The 23204-nt window shown below is 17.3% G+C and overlaps 6 protein-coding genes across 6 annotated transcripts; 4 read left to right on the top strand and 2 right to left on the bottom strand.

Annotated features, from left to right (window-relative positions):
• Positions 1-581: 581 nt before the first annotated feature.
• On the top strand, positions 582-1610 carry LRR3 (leucine-rich repeat protein; the record flags this gene model as incomplete). The annotated part of the gene is made up of 1 exon (XM_028678080.1): positions 582-1610. One exon carries the CDS (start codon positions 582-584, stop codon positions 1608-1610), a length of 1029 nt encoding a protein of 342 aa, XP_028534405.1.
• A 625-nt stretch (positions 1611-2235) lies between these two features.
• On the top strand, positions 2236-3789 carry PRELSG_1228800 (aminomethyltransferase, putative; the record flags this gene model as incomplete). Its single annotated transcript, XM_028678079.1, has 1 exon — positions 2236-3789. The coding sequence occupies one exon, from the start codon at positions 2236-2238 to the stop codon at positions 3787-3789; it is 1554 nt and encodes a 517-aa protein (XP_028534404.1).
• A 243-nt stretch (positions 3790-4032) lies between these two features.
• On the bottom strand, positions 4033-5103 carry PRELSG_1228700 (DER1-like protein, putative; the record flags this gene model as incomplete). Its single annotated transcript, XM_028678077.1, has 1 exon — positions 4033-5103. The coding sequence occupies one exon, from the start codon at positions 5101-5103 to the stop codon at positions 4033-4035; it is 1071 nt and encodes a 356-aa protein (XP_028534403.1).
• A 1696-nt stretch (positions 5104-6799) lies between these two features.
• PRELSG_1228600 (conserved Plasmodium protein, unknown function) lies at positions 6800-9241 on the top strand (the record flags this gene model as incomplete). The annotated part of the gene is made up of 1 exon (XM_028678076.1): positions 6800-9241. One exon carries the CDS (start codon positions 6800-6802, stop codon positions 9239-9241), a length of 2442 nt encoding a protein of 813 aa, XP_028534402.1.
• Positions 9242-10019: 778 nt separating this feature from the next.
• PRELSG_1228500 (SNARE protein, putative) lies at positions 10020-11669 on the bottom strand (the record flags this gene model as incomplete). Its single annotated transcript, XM_028678075.1, has 8 exons — positions 10020-10096; positions 10271-10324; positions 10433-10470; positions 10563-10669; positions 10840-10881; positions 10978-11182; positions 11303-11377; positions 11629-11669. 8 exons carry the CDS (start codon positions 11667-11669, stop codon positions 10020-10022), a joined length of 639 nt encoding a protein of 212 aa, XP_028534401.1.
• A 1733-nt stretch (positions 11670-13402) lies between these two features.
• Positions 13403-23201, top strand: PRELSG_1228400 (conserved Plasmodium protein, unknown function; the record flags this gene model as incomplete). Its single annotated transcript, XM_028678074.1, has 7 exons — positions 13403-22049; positions 22155-22261; positions 22350-22414; positions 22516-22645; positions 22776-22878; positions 22964-23027; positions 23129-23201. The coding sequence occupies 7 exons, from the start codon at positions 13403-13405 to the stop codon at positions 23199-23201; spliced, it is 9189 nt and encodes a 3062-aa protein (XP_028534400.1).
• Positions 23202-23204: the final 3 nt, after the last annotated feature.

The following is a 23204-nucleotide window of genomic DNA, read 5'->3' as shown; positions in this document are numbered from 1 at the left end:
TTTTTTTACAAATGAAAATATTTTAGTTCTTTTAAGGTTTTTTTCTATTTTTATAAAATATAACAAAAAAATTAAAATTAAAAATCATTTATTTTATAGATAGCATTAAGCATTATATTTTTTATTTTTATTATAAAATATATATATACAAAAAGAAAAAAAATTTGTACATTTTATCAAGAGAAAATTTTTAAATATTGCTTTTGTTATTAGTTTTTTTAAATAATATTTTTATTTATAATTGTAAAATTTAAAAGATTATTCCTATTTTGTTAGGTTGTAAGTTTTTTTATTATTATTTAAAAAAAAAAAAATGTTTTTTCTAGAACAAAAATATAATTTTGATTTTTCTTTTTGTTAAATATTTTGATGTAAATTTTTTAATTTACTTTTCTAATTTATATTCTTGAAAGTTCAATTATCTATAAAATATTCTCTAAGAAAAAAAAAAGAAAGAAATAAAAAGTTTAAATAATAAAGAGTATAAAGCATTGTGATATTTATTAAAATATGTTGAATTCCTTATTACTACAAATTTCATAATTGATAGGATATACTAAATATTTCATATTATCATAAATATGGATAACAAAATAAATGAAAACAAAGAAAAAACAAGAGATGAAAACATAAAAAAATTAACTGTATTAAAAATTTCTTCTATTATTAAAGATGGAGATATTTCAAATTGCAAGGAACTTACTTTAAGAAATAAGAATATAGAAGAATGTGAAGAATTATATCAAATGAAAAATTTAGATAAAATTGATTTAAGTCAAAATAAAATAAAAGATTTGAAAATGATTGAAATGAATTTAAATTTACAGAAAATTATATTAGAAAATAATTTGATATGTAATGTTGATTTTTTAAATAATATAAATAACCTAATATATTTAAATTTATCAAATAATAAAATTAAAATAATAGATAGCATATGCCATTTAACAAGTTTAAAAACATTAATTTTAGCATACAATGAAATAGAAAAAGTTCCCAATTTGTCAAATTTAAAAAATTTAGAAACATTAATTTTAAAGAACAACAATATTAAAACATTTATTAAACCAACAAAGCAAATGGCAAAGTTGAAAAAAATATCCCTTTCTTTTAATAAAATTAGAGAATTCTGTTTTGGTTCTCATTTCTGTAATGTCCAGGAATTAAGATTAAATTCTAATAAGTTACTAAATATTGAAAAAGATATAGTTTATATGACTTCTTTAAAACTGTTATTTATACAGAATAATTTTATTATTGAACCGAATTTTTTAAATTATTTGAATGAATTAAATTACTTAAAAAATATAGTTATTTCAGATAATCCTTTTTTTAAAAAGTTAAGTATAGAATTATTAAATATTTTTGTTCAAAAATCTAAACAGTTAACTATTATTAATTCGGTTATTATCCCACATAACAGAAAATTTGTGAACTATTGCTTTGATTGCTCAAATAACAACACATCATGTTCCCATATTTTGAATATTAACACATGTAAATCGTTAAAAATTGAAAAAAAGGAAAAAAACATGCATATCAACAAAAATAACTTACAAATTAAAAAAAAAGATAAGGGAAAAAAAAAAAAAAAAAAGAGAAAAGAATAAGATAGCAATAAAACATATATAAATCATAAGGAAAAGAAAAATTTGATAAAAATAAAGTAGAAATAATTCATTAAAAATATTTATGAAATGGAGTAAATAGGTATCATAAAATAAAATTAATAGATAATTATATTTTTAATATTTATTTTCTTCCATTATTTTCATTTTCTTTCGTAATTCAATAAAAATTAAAAAAATATTTTTATTTTTTATGTGATTATGCACTTTTTATCTTTTAATTTTTTTTTTTTTCATTTCGAAAAACATAAGTATGCATAGATATAATGCATATAAACCGAACCATATTTTAATTATTAATAAATGAATTGCTAAACAATTTTTTTTTAATTATTCGTTTATTTATTTGTTTTTTTTTTCTTTTTTCTATACAAAAACTTAAAATTTATGTAAAAAGAGATCTATATATAAGTTATATTTTTTTTATATTGAATTTTTTATTATTTTTACTTTCCATTAACTTTTATGAATATGCTTAATTTCTTAAAAATTTTCAGTTTAAAAAAAAAAATTAGTGATTAAGTTTTTTATAATATGAGCTTGAAAAATATGAAAATGACAAAAAAAATATATGCACATTAAATAAATATATATATTTTAAAATTCAATGAATAAATGTTTTATTTGTAAGTTAAAAAATAGGACCCTTATTCAAATTTGGGGGAATGACTCTTTTAAATTTCTTCAAAGTTTGACAACTAACGATTTAAATAAAATAATAACCGAAAATGAGTTTACATTAAATAAGAGTTTTCCTAATAATATTTTGTCTAATAACTTTGATAGAAGTAGATATGAAATTAATTATACTAACAAAAAATATAAAGAATTAATAATAGGTTTACCCTCCCTATTTTTATTAAACAATGGAAGAATTTTATTTGATTGTTTTATATACAATATAAAATACATTTATGAAGCAAAATTATTTAGCTTATTTTATATAGACTGCAATATCCAGATCTTGAAGAGATTATTAGATATATTAGAGAAACGCAAATTATCTTGTGATGTTTATTTTAAGGAATTGAAAAATATCAATATTTATCAGTTATTACCTTGCATATCATCACTAAATAATAATAATAATTATGACATTATATCAAGTACTTACATAGATTTGTTAAATACTTTTGGAAGTAAAGGAAGTTTTTTTTTTTCAAAAGATGAAAGAAGTGATCTATTAGGATATAGAATATACGAAGTTATTAATAAAACAAGAGAAGAGTTGAATGGAAATTTTGATAATAGCAAAAATAATATTGAAAATATAAATGATGTTGAAAATACAAAGAATGATAGTAATTTAGTTAATGAAAAAATGAATAATGAAATTAATAATGTATTTTGTAAATTTCAAAAACAAGAAAAATTAAAACTTAAAAGTACGTTTATTTATGATTATTTTAAGTTAAATTTAGGAATTATTGAAAATTTATATTTAGATTATATATTTTTTAAAGATAGTGCATTGAATAATATTAGTCATAATACCCTTAATAATATGAATAGGATTGAAAATGATTTAAAAGATGAAAAACGAACAAAAATACAAAAAGATATTTTTTTATTTAAAGATTTATCACCTTTTGATTTAAATTATGACAAACTAAATTATTTAGCTAATGATAAAGGCTGTTATGTAGGGCAAGAAGCTATTAATAGAATTAGAAATGAGATATTTATAAATAAATATGAATTATCATTATGCATTAATTATGAATATTATGACTTGTTTTTTAATAAATTAAATGATTTAAGTAGAACCATATGCGATGATTTTATATATAATAAATATTTAAAAGAATTTAATGACAAGAATCTTTTGAAATCCTCTTTTTTTTTATTAAAAAATGCTATGAAAAGTCAAGAAAATTTAATTAACTATCAAGATCAGTATAATGTATTTATTCAAAACAATAATATAAATAATGATTCTATTTTAAATAATACAATTGGTAATGTTTTTTTTTATAATAATATAATGGGATTATGCTTTTTAATTAAAAAGAAAATACAAGATATTAAAAAAGACATATTTTCTTCTTCTGCAAATATATATATTAAAAACAATGTTAATGATAAAAAGCATAGAATTTTATTTATTCCTTTTAAATTTTATAACACATTTATAAATATAAAAAGGAATTATAATGAATAATATATATATACAAAATATAATAATAATTACATAAAAAAATATACATAATTATGATAAAAAAAAAAAAAAAAATTTTAAATTTATATATTTAAGTATTATTCAAATAAAAAAAAATATGAAATAATCAAAAGTTATGGTACACAATAATTCATATCATATAATAATATAATATTTATTTATGCCTATGATTAATATCCCTTGAAAATTTTTTTATAGTAAATTTAGAATACCTGTTACAATTAATTAAAGTAGTTCTTCTGAATTCAATGAATCAAGATAATTTTTTAAAGAATTAGGAATTTTGAAAATTTTTATATTGAATTTTTCATGTAAATAAATATTTAAAAAATAGTAAATTGATCCACTTGTAACTCCTAATACTCCTGACAACGAAGCCTTTAAACTTTGCGCATGTAAAATATCAATCAAAATTGATAAATAAGGTAAATATATATTGTAGATATAAATACCAAAAATTAATTGGGATTTTTGATAGGGGTTAAACATACAATTTAGAAATAATAAGGATTTCAATATAGCTGTTGAATAAAATGGTTTTTTTAAGTATGAACATATAAAAGACAATACAATTATTTGTGATAAATAAAAAGAAAGTGTTTCTGATGAACCAAGGAATTTTTCTAAATCTTGACTTTGAGTATATAGCATATATATATTTGTTAAAACATACAATGATATATCCCCGTAAAATAATGCTGATGTTATAATTCTATAAAATTCAAAAGATCTTATTATTCTTTTACTATGTAGTGCAATATCTTCTGGTTTTAAACCTAATATATTAAGTGCTGTTATTATTAAAGAAGATGCTAAAAAAGTTCTAGTTATAATTTTTGTGTTTTTATATTTATATAACAATGACGATTTTAAATTATGCATATATCGTTTAAGTAACTTCTTTTTTTCAAAAAATAATTCTAATACTCTATTATTATTTTTTTTTTTTTTTTTTATTACAAATTTATTATTATTATTGTGTATATTTAAATAATATAGTTTATTTTTTTTTTTATTTTCTATGAATTTGCTAATTTTTGCATTTTGTATATCATTACTATACAAATTAAGTTCCTTTATTTTCTTTGGAATTCGGATGTGTAAAAAATTCCTTTTTTGATAAAATACATGATTAAAATTACTTGTTTTTTTTTTTTTAAACTCTTCATGTAATAAGTTAAATGAATGTATATTCTTTATTTTCTTAAAATCATATATTTTTGCGCATCCGACATCTGTTTTTTTAAAATTAGTTATATATAAAAAAAAAAAAATTGTATAAAAAATAATATTCATTTTTTATTAGTATATAAAAGAAATATATATATGTATATATTTTAATATACTGAAATATAAATATTAAAAAATACTTCTAAAAAACTATTCTACTTAAAATATTAAACCTGAATCAAAAAAATAATTCTCATTTCTACATTTCAGAATTAATAACTAGTTTGTATTCCAATATAATAACGATTCTTTAGTTTTTTTTTTTTTTTTTTTCATTTAAAATGATTAATAACTCAGTTAACAAATAATCCGTATTCTCATATTAATATTTTTCACACTCTTTAACAACATTATTTTTGTTCCTTTTTTCTTATATATCTAATAATTTTTTTTTTTTTTTTTTTTTTTTGTATATTTCTATTTTGCTTTATTTCATTAAAAAAAAAATTCTTCATATATTCGTATATATTTTTCACTTATATAAATTTTTTTTTAATATTTTCTTTTTTAATATTAAATTTTTTTTAAGATGAAATGTTTTACTAAATGCTTTTTTCTATATCATTGAAGCAGATAAAAATCTATTAAGAAATCAGAAGTTTAATTTTCCAATTTTTAATTAGTTATATCTTTAAAAAAATGAATTTATTATAAAAAAAATATTTAATAAGTTAATTATTGTTTTTTGTTTTATGCACATATTTTTTCTACCTTAATCTAAATAAACAATGAAATAAAGTGTTTAAAAAAAAAGAAATAGTAATAAATTAATTTTTCTTTTTTTTTCTTTTTTCAAAAAGGTCATAAATTAATTATATTTATAAACCTATTAAGCAACTTTTTAAAAGTTTTACCATACTTCTAATTATGAAAATCCTATTCAAAAAATTAAAATTTTTATTTTTAAAAGTTAATTCCTTTTAATTTTTAACATGTTTCAATAAAAATATTGAAAAAAAACTTTGTGTAAAAAAAAAAAAAATTTAAACCTTTAAATTAAATAAAAAAAAGTTAAGTCTTATTAAAGTTTAATTACCAATAATTCAACAAAAAATATACAAAAAATACATTTTTATGTATTTATTTAAATACAAAATATATATTTTAATTTTTCTTTTTTATATAAAATTTTTAATTTAGAAAAAACAAAAGTAATAATTGTGTTATATATTTCATTTATAATTTAAGAAATATAATTTTTTTTTAGTTTATTTTTAAAATAGTGAAATTATTTTCTTTAGTGTTTTTTTTAAATTTATGGTGATATTTTTTTTTTTTTTTTAATTCTCAATATAGTTATGAAATTTAATTCTTTTTTTTAAATATAATTCACATATATTTCTTAATTTCTTTAAAATTTAAAAAGAGATAAAAAAAAGTTTATGATTATTTCTTTCCATGAAAAATGTATAAAAACAGCTTATTTGAATAAAATGATTTTATGTTATTTTTTTTTTTTTTTTGCTTTTTTAATTTTTTTCCATAATTTGTTAAAATAGAAAAAAAAAAAATTTTGAATAAAAAAAAAATATATTTAATATATTTTATTTTTATTTTATTTATTTATTTATTTATTTTTTTTAATATTGCCTTTAATTACATTATTTGTTCTATGAATTATGTTTTAATATATCAATAAAAACAAAAAAAGTAAAAGTACATATACATATATATATATATATATATATATATATATATATATATATATATATATATATATATATATATATATGAATGTATATAATAATAAAAATATCTCTTGATGGATAAATTATTTACGATAAATATAAATCGAGATGAAAATGTTCGCTTATATAAAACAAAAGAGAACCATGAATATATAAAAATAGGGTGCGAAGATATAAGTGAAAATGATAGCATAATAGAAACTGAATTAAAGGATATAAATAAAAATGATAATTTTGATTTACTAGGCGAATTAAGTAATAAGCAAGTTGATGACTATGAAAATATTAGAAAAAAAATACGAAAATATATTCTTAAATGCTTTGAAGATGAAGATATTTTAAATAATCAAGAAAAAAATTCAGAAAATTTATCTAATGAAACAAATGTTGATTATACGAATTCTAAGTTAAGCTTAAGAAAAGATAAAATTATTCAAATAATTACATTCTCATCTCAAGAAAAATATAAAAAAAATAAACTAAACGAAGTAAACAGTAGGTATTACATTGATTCAAAGCCTTTAGGTGAAAAAGAAAGAAGTGATTGTGACAATGTAGATACCTTTATTGATGATGATTTATTTATAAAAGAAATGACGGACCGAATAAAAAATATGAATAATAATTCAAAAATAAGTAAAGATAAAGAAGAAGAAACAAATAAGATGAAAAAAAAAAATGAGATAGAAGAATTTAATTTTACAGAAGATGATAATAGTGAAAATATGAACCTTCTAAATAAAAAGAAAAAGAAGAAAGCAAAAAAAAATGTAACAAATATGATTACTGAAAATTCTGTTTTTGATTTAAGGTTGAATAAAGTAATGGAAGAATTTAAAGAAAAAATAAAAAATTGGTTAGTAAGATTTCCATATATAAATTCTGAAAATTTCTTTTTTCATTTATATTTTTTAGTTGAATCATATAAAGATAAAAAAATTTTATGTCAACATTGTGGTTCTGCTGATTGTGAGAAAGATGAATTTTTAAGATTTAAATGTAAAAATATGTTTTGCTTTTTATGTAATATATGTGTATTTGGATGCATGTGTCACAATACAAGAACTCAGTATATCGCATTTAAATCTAGTATTAACTTACTAAATGAATATAAAAATATAAAAATTCCATTTAAAAGTATATCCTGTTTGAAGTGTTTAAAAAATAACCATTATAAATGTGGAAATCCTCCATATATATTTGGAAAATATTCCTATAATTTTAGAAGAGGATTTAGCAATAAAATAGATCCATCATATTACGTATATTTGAAAAATCCTCACAATATATGGGAACTAAATAATGTAAATATAGATAAATATAAAATTAAAAATGATAAAAATATTGTATCAAGTTTAGATAAATACTCCATAAAAAATTCTAATCATATGAATGAAAATCTTAATAGAAGTAATAAAACAAAGCATAACAATAAATATAACTCAATTCATGATAATGATAGTAATAATAATAATAATGATTATAATTATAATAATTATAATAATTATAATAATTATAATAATTATAATAATAATGATAATAATTATAATAATAATAATAATGATAATAATTATAACGATTTTTATAATAATAATTACAATAATAATGATAATAATTATAACGATTTTTATAATAATAATTATAATAAATTTAGTTCTTATAATACAGAAGAACAAAGAAATAAAAATCAAAAAGAAATATATGATAAAAATCCGTTAAAAAAAAGTTCACAAAAATATAAGCAAAAAAGAAATTATCCTTTTAGTAGTTTAGAAAATAATAATATAGATACAAAAAATAAAAAACACAAATGTTTATATCACGATAACAATAAAAATAATATTATAAAAAATAATAATTATAGTAGTCAAATTAATTTTATGAAAAATAATAATTATAATAATCAAATTAATTTAACAAAAGATAATATTTATGATACTAATAAATGTTTTACCAAAGATAATAGTTATAAAAATAAATATTTCCAAGATAATAAATTCGATAACAATAAATTTAAAATAGAAAATAATTTTACTTATGATGATAATTATAGTAATGACAACAAATGTTTTCAAAGCAACAATAGATATTATAATAAAAATAAATTTATGCATGATAATAATAAAAGTGATAATAAAAATAAATATAATGATAAAAATAATATTTCTAAAAATTATAGTAACTATATGCAAAGTAAAACAAAGGTATATAAAAACTCCAATTTTTCAAATGTTAATTATTATAATGAATATCATAATTTGCAAAATAAAAATCACATCCAAAATAAACTTATAATAGACGAAAACAATAATTCTCATATGAATAGAAATTTTTCTTCAGTTTTTCATAACCAGAATTCTAATAATAACGTAAATATAAACATTAAAAATAAGAATTTTAATAATAACAATAATACTACAAATAGTTACAATTATCATAATAATAAAAGACCCCCTAATTTATATAAAGATGCATTTAAAAACAAGAGTGCTAATAAAAAAAATAGTCATCATTAAAACTTTATTTAAATAAATTAAAAATAGTTTTGTATATTTAATAACTGATTAAAAATACTTAATGTTTAATTACAATATAAGAAAAAAAAAAAATGATTTTCATATTTGTTTATAAATATATTCAAGTATTATAGCATATTATACATATATATAATACTTTAACATAAAAAAAAAAAGAAATAATAATATTTGCATATGTTTAATTTTCTTAAATAATTTATACACTAGAGTTATTCAGAGCTTTTAAAAAATTGAATAATATTCTTAAATTTAAGAAATATGAAATAAACTATATATATATGGTCTTTTTATTATGGTTAATTATATATATATATATAAAATTTTATAAAATATAATAAAAATGTGTACAATAAAAAAATTGAAATAATGTAAGCATACTTTTTATGGTAAAATTAAGTTTAGAAAATTCTTCACTTTTTCTAATTGTTATGTCAAAAAAATTAATAAAAACGAATATAATTTTATTAATTAAAATAAAAAATATAATAAATCATAACTTTGTTATTTTGGAAAATAATTATTCCTATATTTCCTATAATTCTTTTTTTTTATTTCTCAAATATAGTTTTTATGTTTTTATTAATACCACAAGTAAATATTTAACAGTTTGAGGCAAAAAAAAAAAAAAAAAAAAAGTAAAAACAATAATTATTTTAAATCTTATACTTAAAAAAATATATATATATATAATCTAATAGTAAAGTTTTAAAGTTTTGTGGCTTTTTTTATTTCCTCTCCTTTTCATAAAAAAAAAATTTTATGTAACTATAAGAACAAGCAATAAAATAAAAGCTATCATTGACAAATAAAGTATTAAAGATAAAGCCTTCGGATCTTGGTAAAAAAAAAAAAATTACTAATTTTAAATAGGAGTAATATGGAGAAGTATATATTCTATAATTTTTTTATATATGATATAAAATTAACTATTCAAATATGTTTTTAGGATAAAAAATATATAATTTTTAAAATGGTTCATTTTTTTTTTTTTTTTTTTTAATTTCTAACTATTAGTTTTTAGATAATCTGAAATCTTTTTTGTTACAAAATTCATTTTTTCATCTATAGAAAAGGAAAAGAAAAAAAAAGATTTTTCATAACAGTGAAATATTTATTTATTCTTGTGCTATGAAAAAAGACGTTTTAAAATAATTTCATAATTTTTTTTACTTGAATTGTCCATTTCATTTTCTAATTCATCAAGTAACCTATATATTTAAAAGAGAAAAAAAAAAGAAAAGAAAAAAGTATTATGAAAAAATAAAAGAACAAATTTTTTTTGAAAAAGTAAAATATTAACTTTTGTTGATCTTTTAATTCTGTGTTAATAGTTACAGCAGCATGATGCAACCTTTCTGCGGATTCTGCTAATTCTTCCAAATCGTTATCTTGTCTTTTTAAAATAACCTAAGAAAAAAAAATGTTTCAAATAATGTAACAAATAAAAAAAAATTTAATTATGAAAAATTAGTTTATTTTTCTTTTTCTGTATATACAAATTCATATTAATAAATTTTATCTTATTTTAATTTTATATCAAAGATGTGTTGTATATATATATTTTAAATATAACTTACGTTATCATAATCGATCTTCATATTATCATTATATTTCGGAGTCTAAAAAAAAAAAAAATAATTTACTATATTTATATTCACTGTCAACATTTTTGTCTATTTTTTTTTTTTTTTTTTATATTTGTTATTTAAGTTAACATTATAGCTTATGTTATTTGTTATATCGTTTAGAATATTTCGAATAATTTTTAAAGATTTAGTTCTGTTTTCAATTTCTTCACTACTAATATTAAATTTATATAAATTTTTTTTAACAATATCTATTGAATTGTTCAAATCATTTATATCTTCATTTAAATATTTTATTTCTTCTTTTATCAAAGTATATTTCTCTTTTGCTAAACTAAAAATAATTTATATATATATATAGAACATGGTAAAATAAAAATACATTATATCAAAAAAAATTACAAGAAAATATTAAAGTTATAAAAATATATTAAAAATTTAAGGAAAAAATTACGAAGAATTTTTATCAGGTAAATTATTCCACTTATTATATAAATTTTGCAGCTTATTTATTGACATGTCAACTTCACTAAGAAAAATAGATGAGAAAAAGAAAAAAAAAAAAAAACATTCAATATTTACGTGAGTTATAAAATAAAAGGAGAATTTATAACAATCATAAAAATAATTATATTCATAAATGTGTGTCTATATGTATGAATGACAAAACTGGATAACACCAAGTGGTTAATACATATTAAAAGTACAAAAAAAATATACATAATATCTGGTTATTAAAAAAAATAATTAAAAAGCATTTTTTCTTTTTTTATTCTATACTGTTTTGCTTCATAAAATGGGTCAACTTTTTTACCATCCATTTTTATCCCCTTTCCTTTTTTTTTATCATTAAACAATTAATGTTTTTTTAAAAATTAAAAAAAAATTAAAATATTAAAAATTGTATTTTCAACTTTTCCATATAGTTAATGTAATTTTACTATTTGTTCAAAAAAATTAAATTATATAAAATAAAATATTATATAGAAAAGTTGAATAAATGAACCATCAAAGATAAAATAAAAAAATAGTGTTTAAGCAAGCTTTATAAGATAAATATTATTAAAATAAATTTTCTTTTTTCCAATTTTTAAAACGCTGATAAAAAAAAATTTAAATACTTTACAGTCTATATTTCATAATCCTAGTTCTGAAATATGTGCATTTGCATATTCTTTGGTAAATGGTTTTTATAAATGAAATATCACATATGGTTAAAAATTCAATGATAATTTAAATATTGTTTCAAATATTCTCTTAAAATTATTCTTAAGATTCTTTAAAAATATATTATAAAAGAACGTAATTAAATTATCATAGTGTTAAGTTTTATTTTTTGTAGTTTAATATTTATTTATTTTCATCAATTTTATTTTTTAAAATCTTTGTATTTTAATAACAAAATTATACCATCAATTAATTTCTCTTTTGTAAAAAAATTGTGAAGAATGTGGAGAATATTAAATCCATTTAAAAAAATTAAAAAGAGAATAAAAGAAAAGAAAATTTTATGGATAATAAAAATTTCAAAAGAAAAATTTAAACATGAATTACTTTTATATAATAAATGTTATTTTTTTTTTTTTTAAAATTGAAATTCTTTTATATAAGAAAAAAAAAAAAAAAATATTAAAAAAGGAAATAAAAAAAAAGTAAAAAAAATAAAATAATATTTAAATATTATTATTAAAAAAAAAAAAATAATATGAACAAAAATTTAATTTCAAATATTAAAATTTATGTATTGATTTTTGTGATAATAACCTATAGCTGCACACATTGAGAAAAAAAATTTCGTTAAAGAAAAAAAGAAATGGCATGAAAAAGAATGTTTTAAAAAAGAATTTATTTATTTATTTATCTTTTTTAATTTTTTCTAAATAGAACAATTTAAAATTTTTTATGTTAATCATTAATTCCAATTTTTATTTTCCTTTTTTTACATGTATTTATTTTTCTTTGTATTTTAAAAATTTTGTTAAATAAAAATTTAAATTCTTTTCTTTTTTTTAAATTAAACATATTTTACTTTATATCTTATATATATATGTTGTTATTTGTTTTTCATTTATTCAAGAAAATAAATCAATTAATAAGAAAGAACAGACGCATTACTTATTCATCAAACAAAAAGACTTTTATTTTAATTCTTATTTATTCTACATATAAAAAAAAATTTTCTTTTTTTATGTTTTGGTAATAAAATTAATTCCACCAATTTTTAAATTATATATATATTTTTATTCACCTTAATTATTTTATTTTTTTTTTTACTTTTTTTTGTCATTTATGTTGCTACCTTTGTAATCGAAATACTTTAAAATTTTCTTAATGTTCAAAAAATTTAAATTGTTACTTTTGTTTTTTAAATATATAGAGAACATATTCTAATGAAATAAAAAAATTAATAAATCAGTTGAATTATAAGTAAAAATAAGAAAGAATAAAGAATATAGGAAAATATAATAAGGAAAAAAAAAAAAAAAGCAATAGAACAAAAAAAATATATTTTTATTTTAATATAAGTATGTAGATAAAAATACACAAAGAAATTATGGATCCCTTATTAATATTTGAAGAGTTAGAAAATGATTTGAAATTATTAATCATTGAAACTAAAAAAAAAAATATATGCATAAAAGATAAAATTGAAATAACTACTATAAAAATCAAAAATTACAAAAGTATATTAAAATCTAATAAAAATTGCTTGCTAAATAATTTTGAATTTCCTTTGAATGAAATTATAGAAATTGTAAATATATCAATTAATATTAACAGTCATAAAATAATTTGTATTTGCTTATTAATAATTCAACGAATTGTATTTTATATATTATATATAATAGACAATAGAGAATTAATAAAAAATTTTAAAGAAATAAACATAGAAAAACATATAGAAATAATTACAAATAAATTATTTGATTTAACGTTTATTGGTGATACAAAAATTCTGATTAAAATATTACAAATAATTTTAACAGCATTTTCACCTAATTATATTGAATATTATAACAAAGATAATATTAATACTTTGTTGAAAATTTTATATTCTATTTATTATTCATCATTATATGAAAATAATCATATTTTATATAAGACATGTTGTGCTACTTATGAGCAACTACTTAATTCACTTATAGATATATGCAATAAAGAAAATCAAGTTAATTTAAGGAAATCTAGTCATATAAGTAAGGGAAAATATGATTCAGAAAAAAAAAAAAAAAAAAATGATGAGAATTATATAAATTTTTATTATGAAAATTACGATTTACATTATAATACAAATACTCCTATAGATCTAATTTATATAAATGATTTAAAAAATATAAATAATGTACAAAATAAAGACAAATTATTATCATTAATTCATTACTTATGCTATTGTTGCTTCATAAATATTCGATCAAAATATAATTCAGATATTAATTCTTATGAAAAAAATATATGTAAAGAAAAAGAAAAGAAAAATTTTAATATACCTAATGAAAAGTTCAAAAGTAATAAAAATACAATCGATAATGATAATGATGAATTCTTAAATAATGAACAAAAAGTGAAAGATAATTATAAATCAAGGAACATGGATTCAAAACAAAACTATGTAGATAAGAATTCAGTTAATAATTATTTATATCGTAATTTTACAGATAAAAATAAAAAAAATCCAAAAAATGATCATGTCGTGGAAAATATTACTAACAAAGAGATTTTTTTACATAGTGATGATAAATGTTCTTTATATAACGAATTACAAAGTAATTCAAATAATGAAGCGTTTTCAAAAAAAAATGAATGTTTTAATGATTTAGAAGAAAAAAAGAATATATGTAATGAAGAAATATATAATAAAGAAAATCGTAAGAAGGAAGAGAATAATAATATCAGCAATATAAAAAATTCAAATATTAAAAAATTATTAAAAATTTTAAAAAATACGAACCATAAAAATGGAAATGAGAACTCTAACAGTTTAAAATTTAATGAAAATTTTGATGCAAATTCATCTGAATCGAAAACAGAAATATTGTCAAGCTATAATAGAAATAATTTAATACTACCTCTTAATTTTTGCTTGGATTTATTATACATATTTCTCAATAATTATGAAAACTTTTTACATAACTCTGAATTTTTTAAAATACTTAAATTTGAAATTATTTATATAATATTGATTTCATTAAAAAATGATTTACATACAGATATTTTTTTCAGATGCCTAAAAATTTTTAAAATTATATGTGATAAATATTTTCAGTACTTTTTAGGTGAAATTAAATTCATATTTCTAACATTAATTCAGTATTTATGTTTGAATAAACCGCATTCAAAATTATATATTGTTTTAAATTTTTTTTTTTATTTGTTTGACAATACTTTGGTCTTTTATTTTTTATATAAATATTTTTTTTATGAAAATAATGATAAAAACACACTATCTAAAAATAATAGAGAAGAAGAAAAAAGAAACTTATGCTGTTTTATGGATGGAATAGATTACAATTCAATTTACAATAATTTAAAGGAGAAATCATTGAAAGTAAAACATAAGAATTCTTGTAATTTAAAAAATGATCATGAAAATATCAACCTTTTAAACAATAAAAATAAAGATAATAAGGAAATGAATGAAAACAATGAAACAAACTGCTCAATGAATAATGAAAAAATAGATAGAGATATTAAAAATGAAAAAATTTATAACTTAAAAGAGGAATTTAATGAAGAAGGTATCAATCCTTTTGTACATGTAAATTATGAAAAAAAAAATACGAAAACATCAGATGTTTTGAATAGTCAAAAAGGAAACAATGATATAAATGATCATTTATTTACTAAAATTGTTGAATATATTAGTAAAATTGTACATGAACTATTATTTTTGCATTCAATAGATATAACTAAAATATACGTTCATTTAAAAGTATTTAAATATGATAGAATATATACCAGTGAAAAAAAAATGGATCATATTATCGAAAAAATTAAAACAAAGTTGAACTATATAACAAAAGAGAGTAAGATAGAAAAAAAAGAAAATGAAACAAATGTGAAAGAAGAAGAAGGAGAAGAAGAAGAAGAAGAAGAAAAAAAAAAAAAAAAAGCAGACAAAAAGATACGAGAACAAAAAGCAAAAGAAGAGAAAAAAGAGCAAAAAGAAATATCATTTTTTAATTTTTTTAGTTATCCTGTAATTTTACCAAACAACTCTATTAATCCAAGAGAGGATTTTTATTTATGTAAGTTTTCCACAGAAAAAAAAATAAATAAAATTTTATTTGATGATTTATTTTATAAAGACGTTGATGAAATACGTTTGCTTGCTTCATCAGTGGATAATATATTATCCATTATACACTCTTTTTATATAATTTTTTTAAATATATTAAAAAAATCTCTTAATCAGTATTGCTATGCAACAATAGATTTAAATGATGAAAAAAATTTGCATTCGTTAAATACACATATTTATAACAGAAATAATTCTTATAGTAAAAAATCTAATACAGCAATAGAAAAAAAAAATAGTAACAAGTATAATTTTAAAGATAGATCAATAAAAACTTTATCATATAGAAATACAAATGAAGATAATTTAAGATTTAATCGTAAATTAATAAGAAAAATAGAAAATCATGATAATTTTGTAGAAAATTCGACTATAAATTCTCATAACCATAGAGGGAAGCAAGCAAATAACATTAGTCATATCTCAAAAAATGAAAACCATTGCAATGGAGAAGATATATATGATAGTCAAGTTAATAACAACAAAAAGGATCTTTATAAATGTGATAATAAAAATAGAGATGATTATTATGATGAACATAAATCACTATTTTTTCTCGTATTTAATTCTTCTTGTAGGTATTTTATTTCTTCTTTATGTTTAATTTTTTCATACACAAATAAGTTAGATTTATGCTTCTTTAATGGATTTCAAAAATTAATTTTTATCAGCACTTATTTAAAAATAAATATATGTACTGATGCTATTTTGCAGACTCTAACAAAATGTAGTAGCATATTTACTCTTGAAAATTCTCCTTTCTTTTTAAAAATTCTAAAAAATTATGAAAAACAAGAAAATAAAAATGATAATAATATGCATTCAAAGAAAAATAAAACAGGAAGCAAAACTAATTTTAAAATAACAAATTTATATTCCTCTAGTGGGAATAAAGCTATTTCTTTCAAAAATAAAGAAAATGATTCTAACAATAAAAATCAAATTAGTAGAAGTCTTCATCAAAAAGTTATTCCTGATATTTGTATGTATAAATTAAAAAAAGAAAGTATTAATGATAATTCTGATAAATTAAAAATTATAAAGGATCATAATTTGAAGGGTAAGGATAAATATATAATTAGTGACGTTTTAAATAACTCTGATAAAAAAGAATTTGAAAATACTCAAGAAGCAGAAGTTAATTCGAATGAAAAAATAAACTTGGATCATAAAAAGAAAGAAGCTTATGAAGATAAAAATAAGGAGGAAGATATCTTAAAAAATGAGTTAAAAGAAAAGTTTGTTGATCATAATAAAATTAGTGCAAATCTAAAAAAGAATGATTTTAATTTAAAAAAAATAAAAAAAAATGATATTGTTAACAATGTTTATGAACTAAATGAAATAAATAAAAAAAAAATTAAAAAGAAAAAAGGGTATGGAAGTGATAATAGCTTGATAAAAGAAAGTTTTTCTAAAAGGTTGAGTATAGAAAGTTTTGAATCAAATTTTATTTCTTATAAATCACAACTAAATGAAGACCTATTAAACTATTTTGATGAAATAATTAATAGAATTTTAAAAGAATCGTATTATATAAGTAATGATTTAAATAATTTAAAATATATTTTATCTATAAAAGCAATCATTAGCATATTTTATATATATGGAGATAATTTGGATTTTAATAACTGGTTAAAAGTGATGAATTTATTTGTTGAAATTAATTATATTTATAAATATATAGCATCAATAGAGAATAAAAAAATTGAGTTTTTAAATTTTTTTCACCATATTAATAAGAATGAGGAAGAATTTGTATTCTCCTTAAGTAAAAATTTAGTTAATTCTGATAAAAATAATTTAATACAAAATGTTGATTCTAAAAGCATTGAATTTTGTTATTTTATTTTAAGATTTATACAGAAGAATCCAGTATTATGTGCTGAAATAACTGTAATATTTTCCTCATTTTCCTATTTTTTTAAAAATACTGTTTTTTATAACATCTTCACGTTAATTAACATAATTAATTCAATTCATTTTATGATATTTAATCAGTTTTTTAAACAGAAAATATTAATACACAAAGAATGGGACAATGTATATGATGAGAGTAATAACGAAAAATATGATAACTTTTCATCCCTTCTTTATAGAGACAAAAAAAAAGAGTTAAATAAAAATATAACAAAAAATAATAATAATGGATTTTCAAATAATGATGATATTAATGACTTCACTGATTTTTGTGATAGAAATAATAGAAAAAAAAAAAAAAAATATATGTTTATAAAGAGCAAAAGCTTGCATTTTACCGAATTAAGAAAATATAATTTTAATGAAATAAATAAAAAAAAGAATGTAATAATTGAAAAATATATTGATTTTATATATAGGAATAAAGATATCTTTGAAATTTTTTACTTTTACTTGTCATATTTTGACCCAACATATCTTTCTTATTTCACTTTTTATAGTAATATTTATTTTTTAAAAAAAGATAGGAAAATTAATAATGAAAGAAAAGTTAGATCATTAGAATATATAAATTTTAAAGATTACGAAACGCAAAGCGATATGGATAATTTAAGAGGTTGTTTAAAATATAATAATAGTAGTAATAAAAGAAGGAAAAAGCATGAATATATTGTACTAAAGAAATTAGAAAAATGTTGTATTTTTGAAGATTTTTATCCGTTATATATGTTGGAAATGTTATGCGTAATTAATATTACTAGAATCGAGTATATTTATAACAATTGCTGTATTAATATTTTATTACTATCATTATGTAAAAATAATGATATTCAAAAAAAAAGTATTGACACATTATTTAATATTATAAAAGAATCTGTAATACACTACAAACACAATTTTTTTATGCAATTTCAATTATTTAAACCTTTTTTTTTTTTTATAGTAAATCCCTATGCTTCATATCGTTCATATTTTATTACATCATTTTTAAATTTCATAAGAAAAAACGCATCATTTTTTGACAAACATATATGGCTCTTTATTATTTTTCTTTTACATGTATCTTTTAAAAAGGAATTGAAAGAAAAAGACTTAAAAAAAAAATCTGATGCAGATATTAACCAAATTATGGATATAAGTATATCAAATATTAATAATATTTTTAATATTTTAGAAATAATAATAGTAGATTATATTGAAGATATCCCTATATGTAAAATAATGGAAGTAATAATTCATATGCTTATATTATTTTCTTCCTTAAATTTCTTAAGTAACAACACATCATTTAGAGCCATTAATTTTTCCTGGTCTATTGTTGATTATATTATTAATTGTTCAGATTTACTGAGAGAAAATACAAACGATAACAAAAAATCTGGTGATGAAAATATAAATGATAATAAAAAATTTAATGAAGAAAATAAAAATGATGAAACGAACATGAAAAAGGAAAATATATTATTGCATGTTTGCCTAATAGAAAATAAAAAAATATATATATGTGATAACGAAATTAAAATGAAAAATATAAAAATGAAAAGTTTTTTCATTTTTATTTTAAATCAATTAATGAAGCTGTGTTTTGATGAAAGGATAGAAGTTAGAAACTGCAGTATCAAAACAATTATGAGCATTTTGTCCACGCATATATGTAAATTTGATTTCTTTTTTTATAAAACATCCATATGTATGTTGTTAAAAAAACTTAGCATTAAATTCTTTTATAAATTACAAGAATATTTTGAATTAGAAAAAAACCAAGAGTTACCTATAGATAAAAATGAAAAAAATACTGATAAATTTTTACAGAATAGTCAATTTTACATTAAAAATAATATTTTTGATATTCAGAATAATAATGAAATATTTATGGAAAAAGATAAATTAAATGAAAATAAAGAGAATAAAAATGGTATTATAAAAATAAACGAAAATAGTTCTAAAAAAATAAATGATGATTTGATAAAAAATAAAAATGTGAATAATGACATTCATGACGTGAATCTAAAAACTACTACTATTGATAAGAAGAAAAATATTAGTAATATGCTTAAGGAAGAATTTAGGATGAGTTTCATAAACTTAACTGAAGAAAAGAAAAAATATATTACAAAAAGAAAAAAGAAAAAAAATAGAAAAAGGAATAATTTATTTGAAGAAATAGACAACAATTTAACTTTTTCTAATAAAAATGCTGGTAACTTTTTAGAAGGAAAGAATTACGATTTATATGATTATGTTAATGAAAATTTTAATAAAATTATTATTCATCATTCAAGAGATAGTAAACTAAAACAGTGGATAGAAAGCTTTATTTTAATAATAGAAGGTTGCAATCGTATTTTAGAAGAGCAAAAAAATTATAAAAAAATATACTATTTTTATGATACTTTTGTAAATATATTGAAAAAGGTATTATTTATTGAGTATAATAGCAAACACATGTTTGAATTACACATATCTATATTGCAAATACTAAATAATATATTTATATCGAAAATTTCATGTTATAATGCATGTTACTTCAATATGAAGAATTCATTAGCAAATAAAAGGTGTATAGATTGTATAAACATATTTGATAAATCGTTTTTTTTAATATATGATTATGTTTATTCACTTAAAGATACGAAAATTAAAGAATTTATAGTAAAGCTAATTATAGAAAATTTTAAAATTATAAATTCTGACAAATGGATATATTTTAATACTTTAATGTATCTACATATGTTTCATTTATTATTTTGTAATGGAGAAATCATATTAGAAAAGAAAGAAAAAAAAAACTATTTATTTTTAAATTATGATTCTGTATTAAATAAATTATATTTTGATTACTTTATTAGCAATTCTAGTTATTTAAATAATGAAATTGAGAAAACTCTTAAAAAAACGGGTGAAAATAATGATTCTACGAAAAATATTTTAATTGATAAAGAAATAGATAAGCATAATAAAGTTCATATTTTTGGTAAAACAGAAGAAAAAGTTATCGAAAAAAAGGAAGAAAAAAATGTTGAGAAAATAGAAAATGAAAACACTATGGAAAAAAAAAAATTTAAAAATTATTTTACTTTTGAATATAAGGCAAATAGTAATTCATACGATCCATATAACATTCATAATTTTTTTGAAAATAATAAAAACAAATATAATATAAATAGTATTTATGAAAATTTTGAAAGCAAAAATATTTATAAATCATATTTAAATAATGACATAGATAGTGACAAATTTATAATAACAAAAATCATATTTCAAACACTTGAGTATGATCATATAAACTTATTAATAAATGAAGAACTTCTCGGCTCTATCAAACTTTTATTGTATCACTTATCTGTAAATGAAGAAGAAATGTCTATTTATATGAGATTAGTAAATTTTCTTTTTAATGATAGAATTTTTTTTAATGAAAATTGTGATGAAATAATTGATAAAATAAAATTAAATGACACATATAATAAGTTGGAAATGAATATGAACACAAATGAAGAAAGAGAAGAAAATAAGGAATGCAATAGATTATTTACTTTAAACTATAAAAAACTATATCCTTTAAATAATTATATAGAAAATTTTCAAATGTTTAAAATTAGACTATTCATGCATTTCACTCCTTGTCATGTATTTTTTATACATAATAAATTTAATTTATATCCCAATTATAGAATTAATTTAATTTATTCCATCATTTTTTGTAATTTCATTAGACAAGGATATAGTTTATTCTATCAAAAAGAAAATAATTATCTTCTAATATCTTTAATAAATATGTTTCCATATATAATAGCAACTCATTTAAAATGTTTTTTAAATAATTTAAATAACAATTCATGTTTTGTCTTTTACGAAAGCATAATTATATTATTAAAACTAACTTATAACTTGTTATTAAATGTTAACTTTATTCCAAAGCATATTATATTTAAATATTGGTGTTCTATTATTTTTTCTATTGAACAAATCCTATTTGTTGATTGTAAAATAAAAATAAAACAAAATAATATAATTTAATTTATATAAAATATTTTTTTTTTATCACTTTAATTTCTTTTTTATTTCTTTTTTTTTTTTTTTCTCTTAGGTAACAATGATAAAATAGACATGTTAGATATTATGTTGATTAAGTTTATAAGAAATAATTATTTAATAAAAAATTCTATAGCCCCTCTATTTATAAAAATATATTTAGTAATTTAAATAATTAAAAAAAAAAAAAAATAATAAAATACTTTACATTTTTTTTTGTTTATATAAAAAATTTTATTTTTTTTATTAGACTAAAATAATAAGTGAACTGAATGATAAAAAAAGAAGAGCTTTTTCAAGTTGGACATTACAAATGTAAGTTTTTGTTTTTTCTTTATATTGCATATTATTTCTTTTTTATATGTTTTCTGAATTATGAAATCCTTGATATTTATTATTATTTTTCCTTTTTATAGATTATTTGAAGAATATGAAAAGATGACTAAAGAAAATTATAATGATCATTTTTATACTACCTTTATTACACTAACTATGTTAAAGAAATGTGTAATGACTTTAAAGGTTTTTTCAAGTGAAAATAATGAAGTAATAATAATTTTATCTATTTCCTTTATTTTAAAATATTTTATAATTATATTGATAAAATATGTTTTTAATTTAATTTTTATTTTTAATATTATTAAACTTAAATTTACATTTTTAATTTTTTTTTAAGGAAAAAAATACTGATGAAATTCTATTCATTTTATATGAAATGAAAAAATTAAAATGCAGTTATTCCTATTTTGATATAAGTAACCCAATATTAAAAGGCTCAGGTTCAGAAAATAAAAAAATCTTTAAAACAAGAACATATTTTTTATTATATTTTGTTTTATATTATTTCATTTTTTTTTTTTATAGAAGATAAAGCGCATCTTTTCATTTGTTACCCATACTTGTTAGATTGTTTAAACACTGAAAATAAGTAAAAAAAAAAAAGAAAATATTATGCATATATTAAAAAATGTGAAATCTTATTTTTTTTTTATTTTATATATTCATTTTTTTTTTTTTTTTTTTTTATAGAAAAGTTTTTATTACTATTAAAGAATTATTAAAACTTATCTCATATCCATTATGCTTTAATAATATTTATTAAATA

Source organism: Plasmodium relictum, assembly GCF_900005765.1.
Source record: "Plasmodium relictum strain SGS1 genome assembly, chromosome: 12".
Taxonomy (NCBI): Eukaryota; Apicomplexa; class Aconoidasida; order Haemosporida; family Plasmodiidae; genus Plasmodium; species Plasmodium relictum.
The sequence above is the reverse complement of the archived record's forward strand: the minus strand, read 5'-3'. Positions and strand labels throughout refer to the sequence as shown.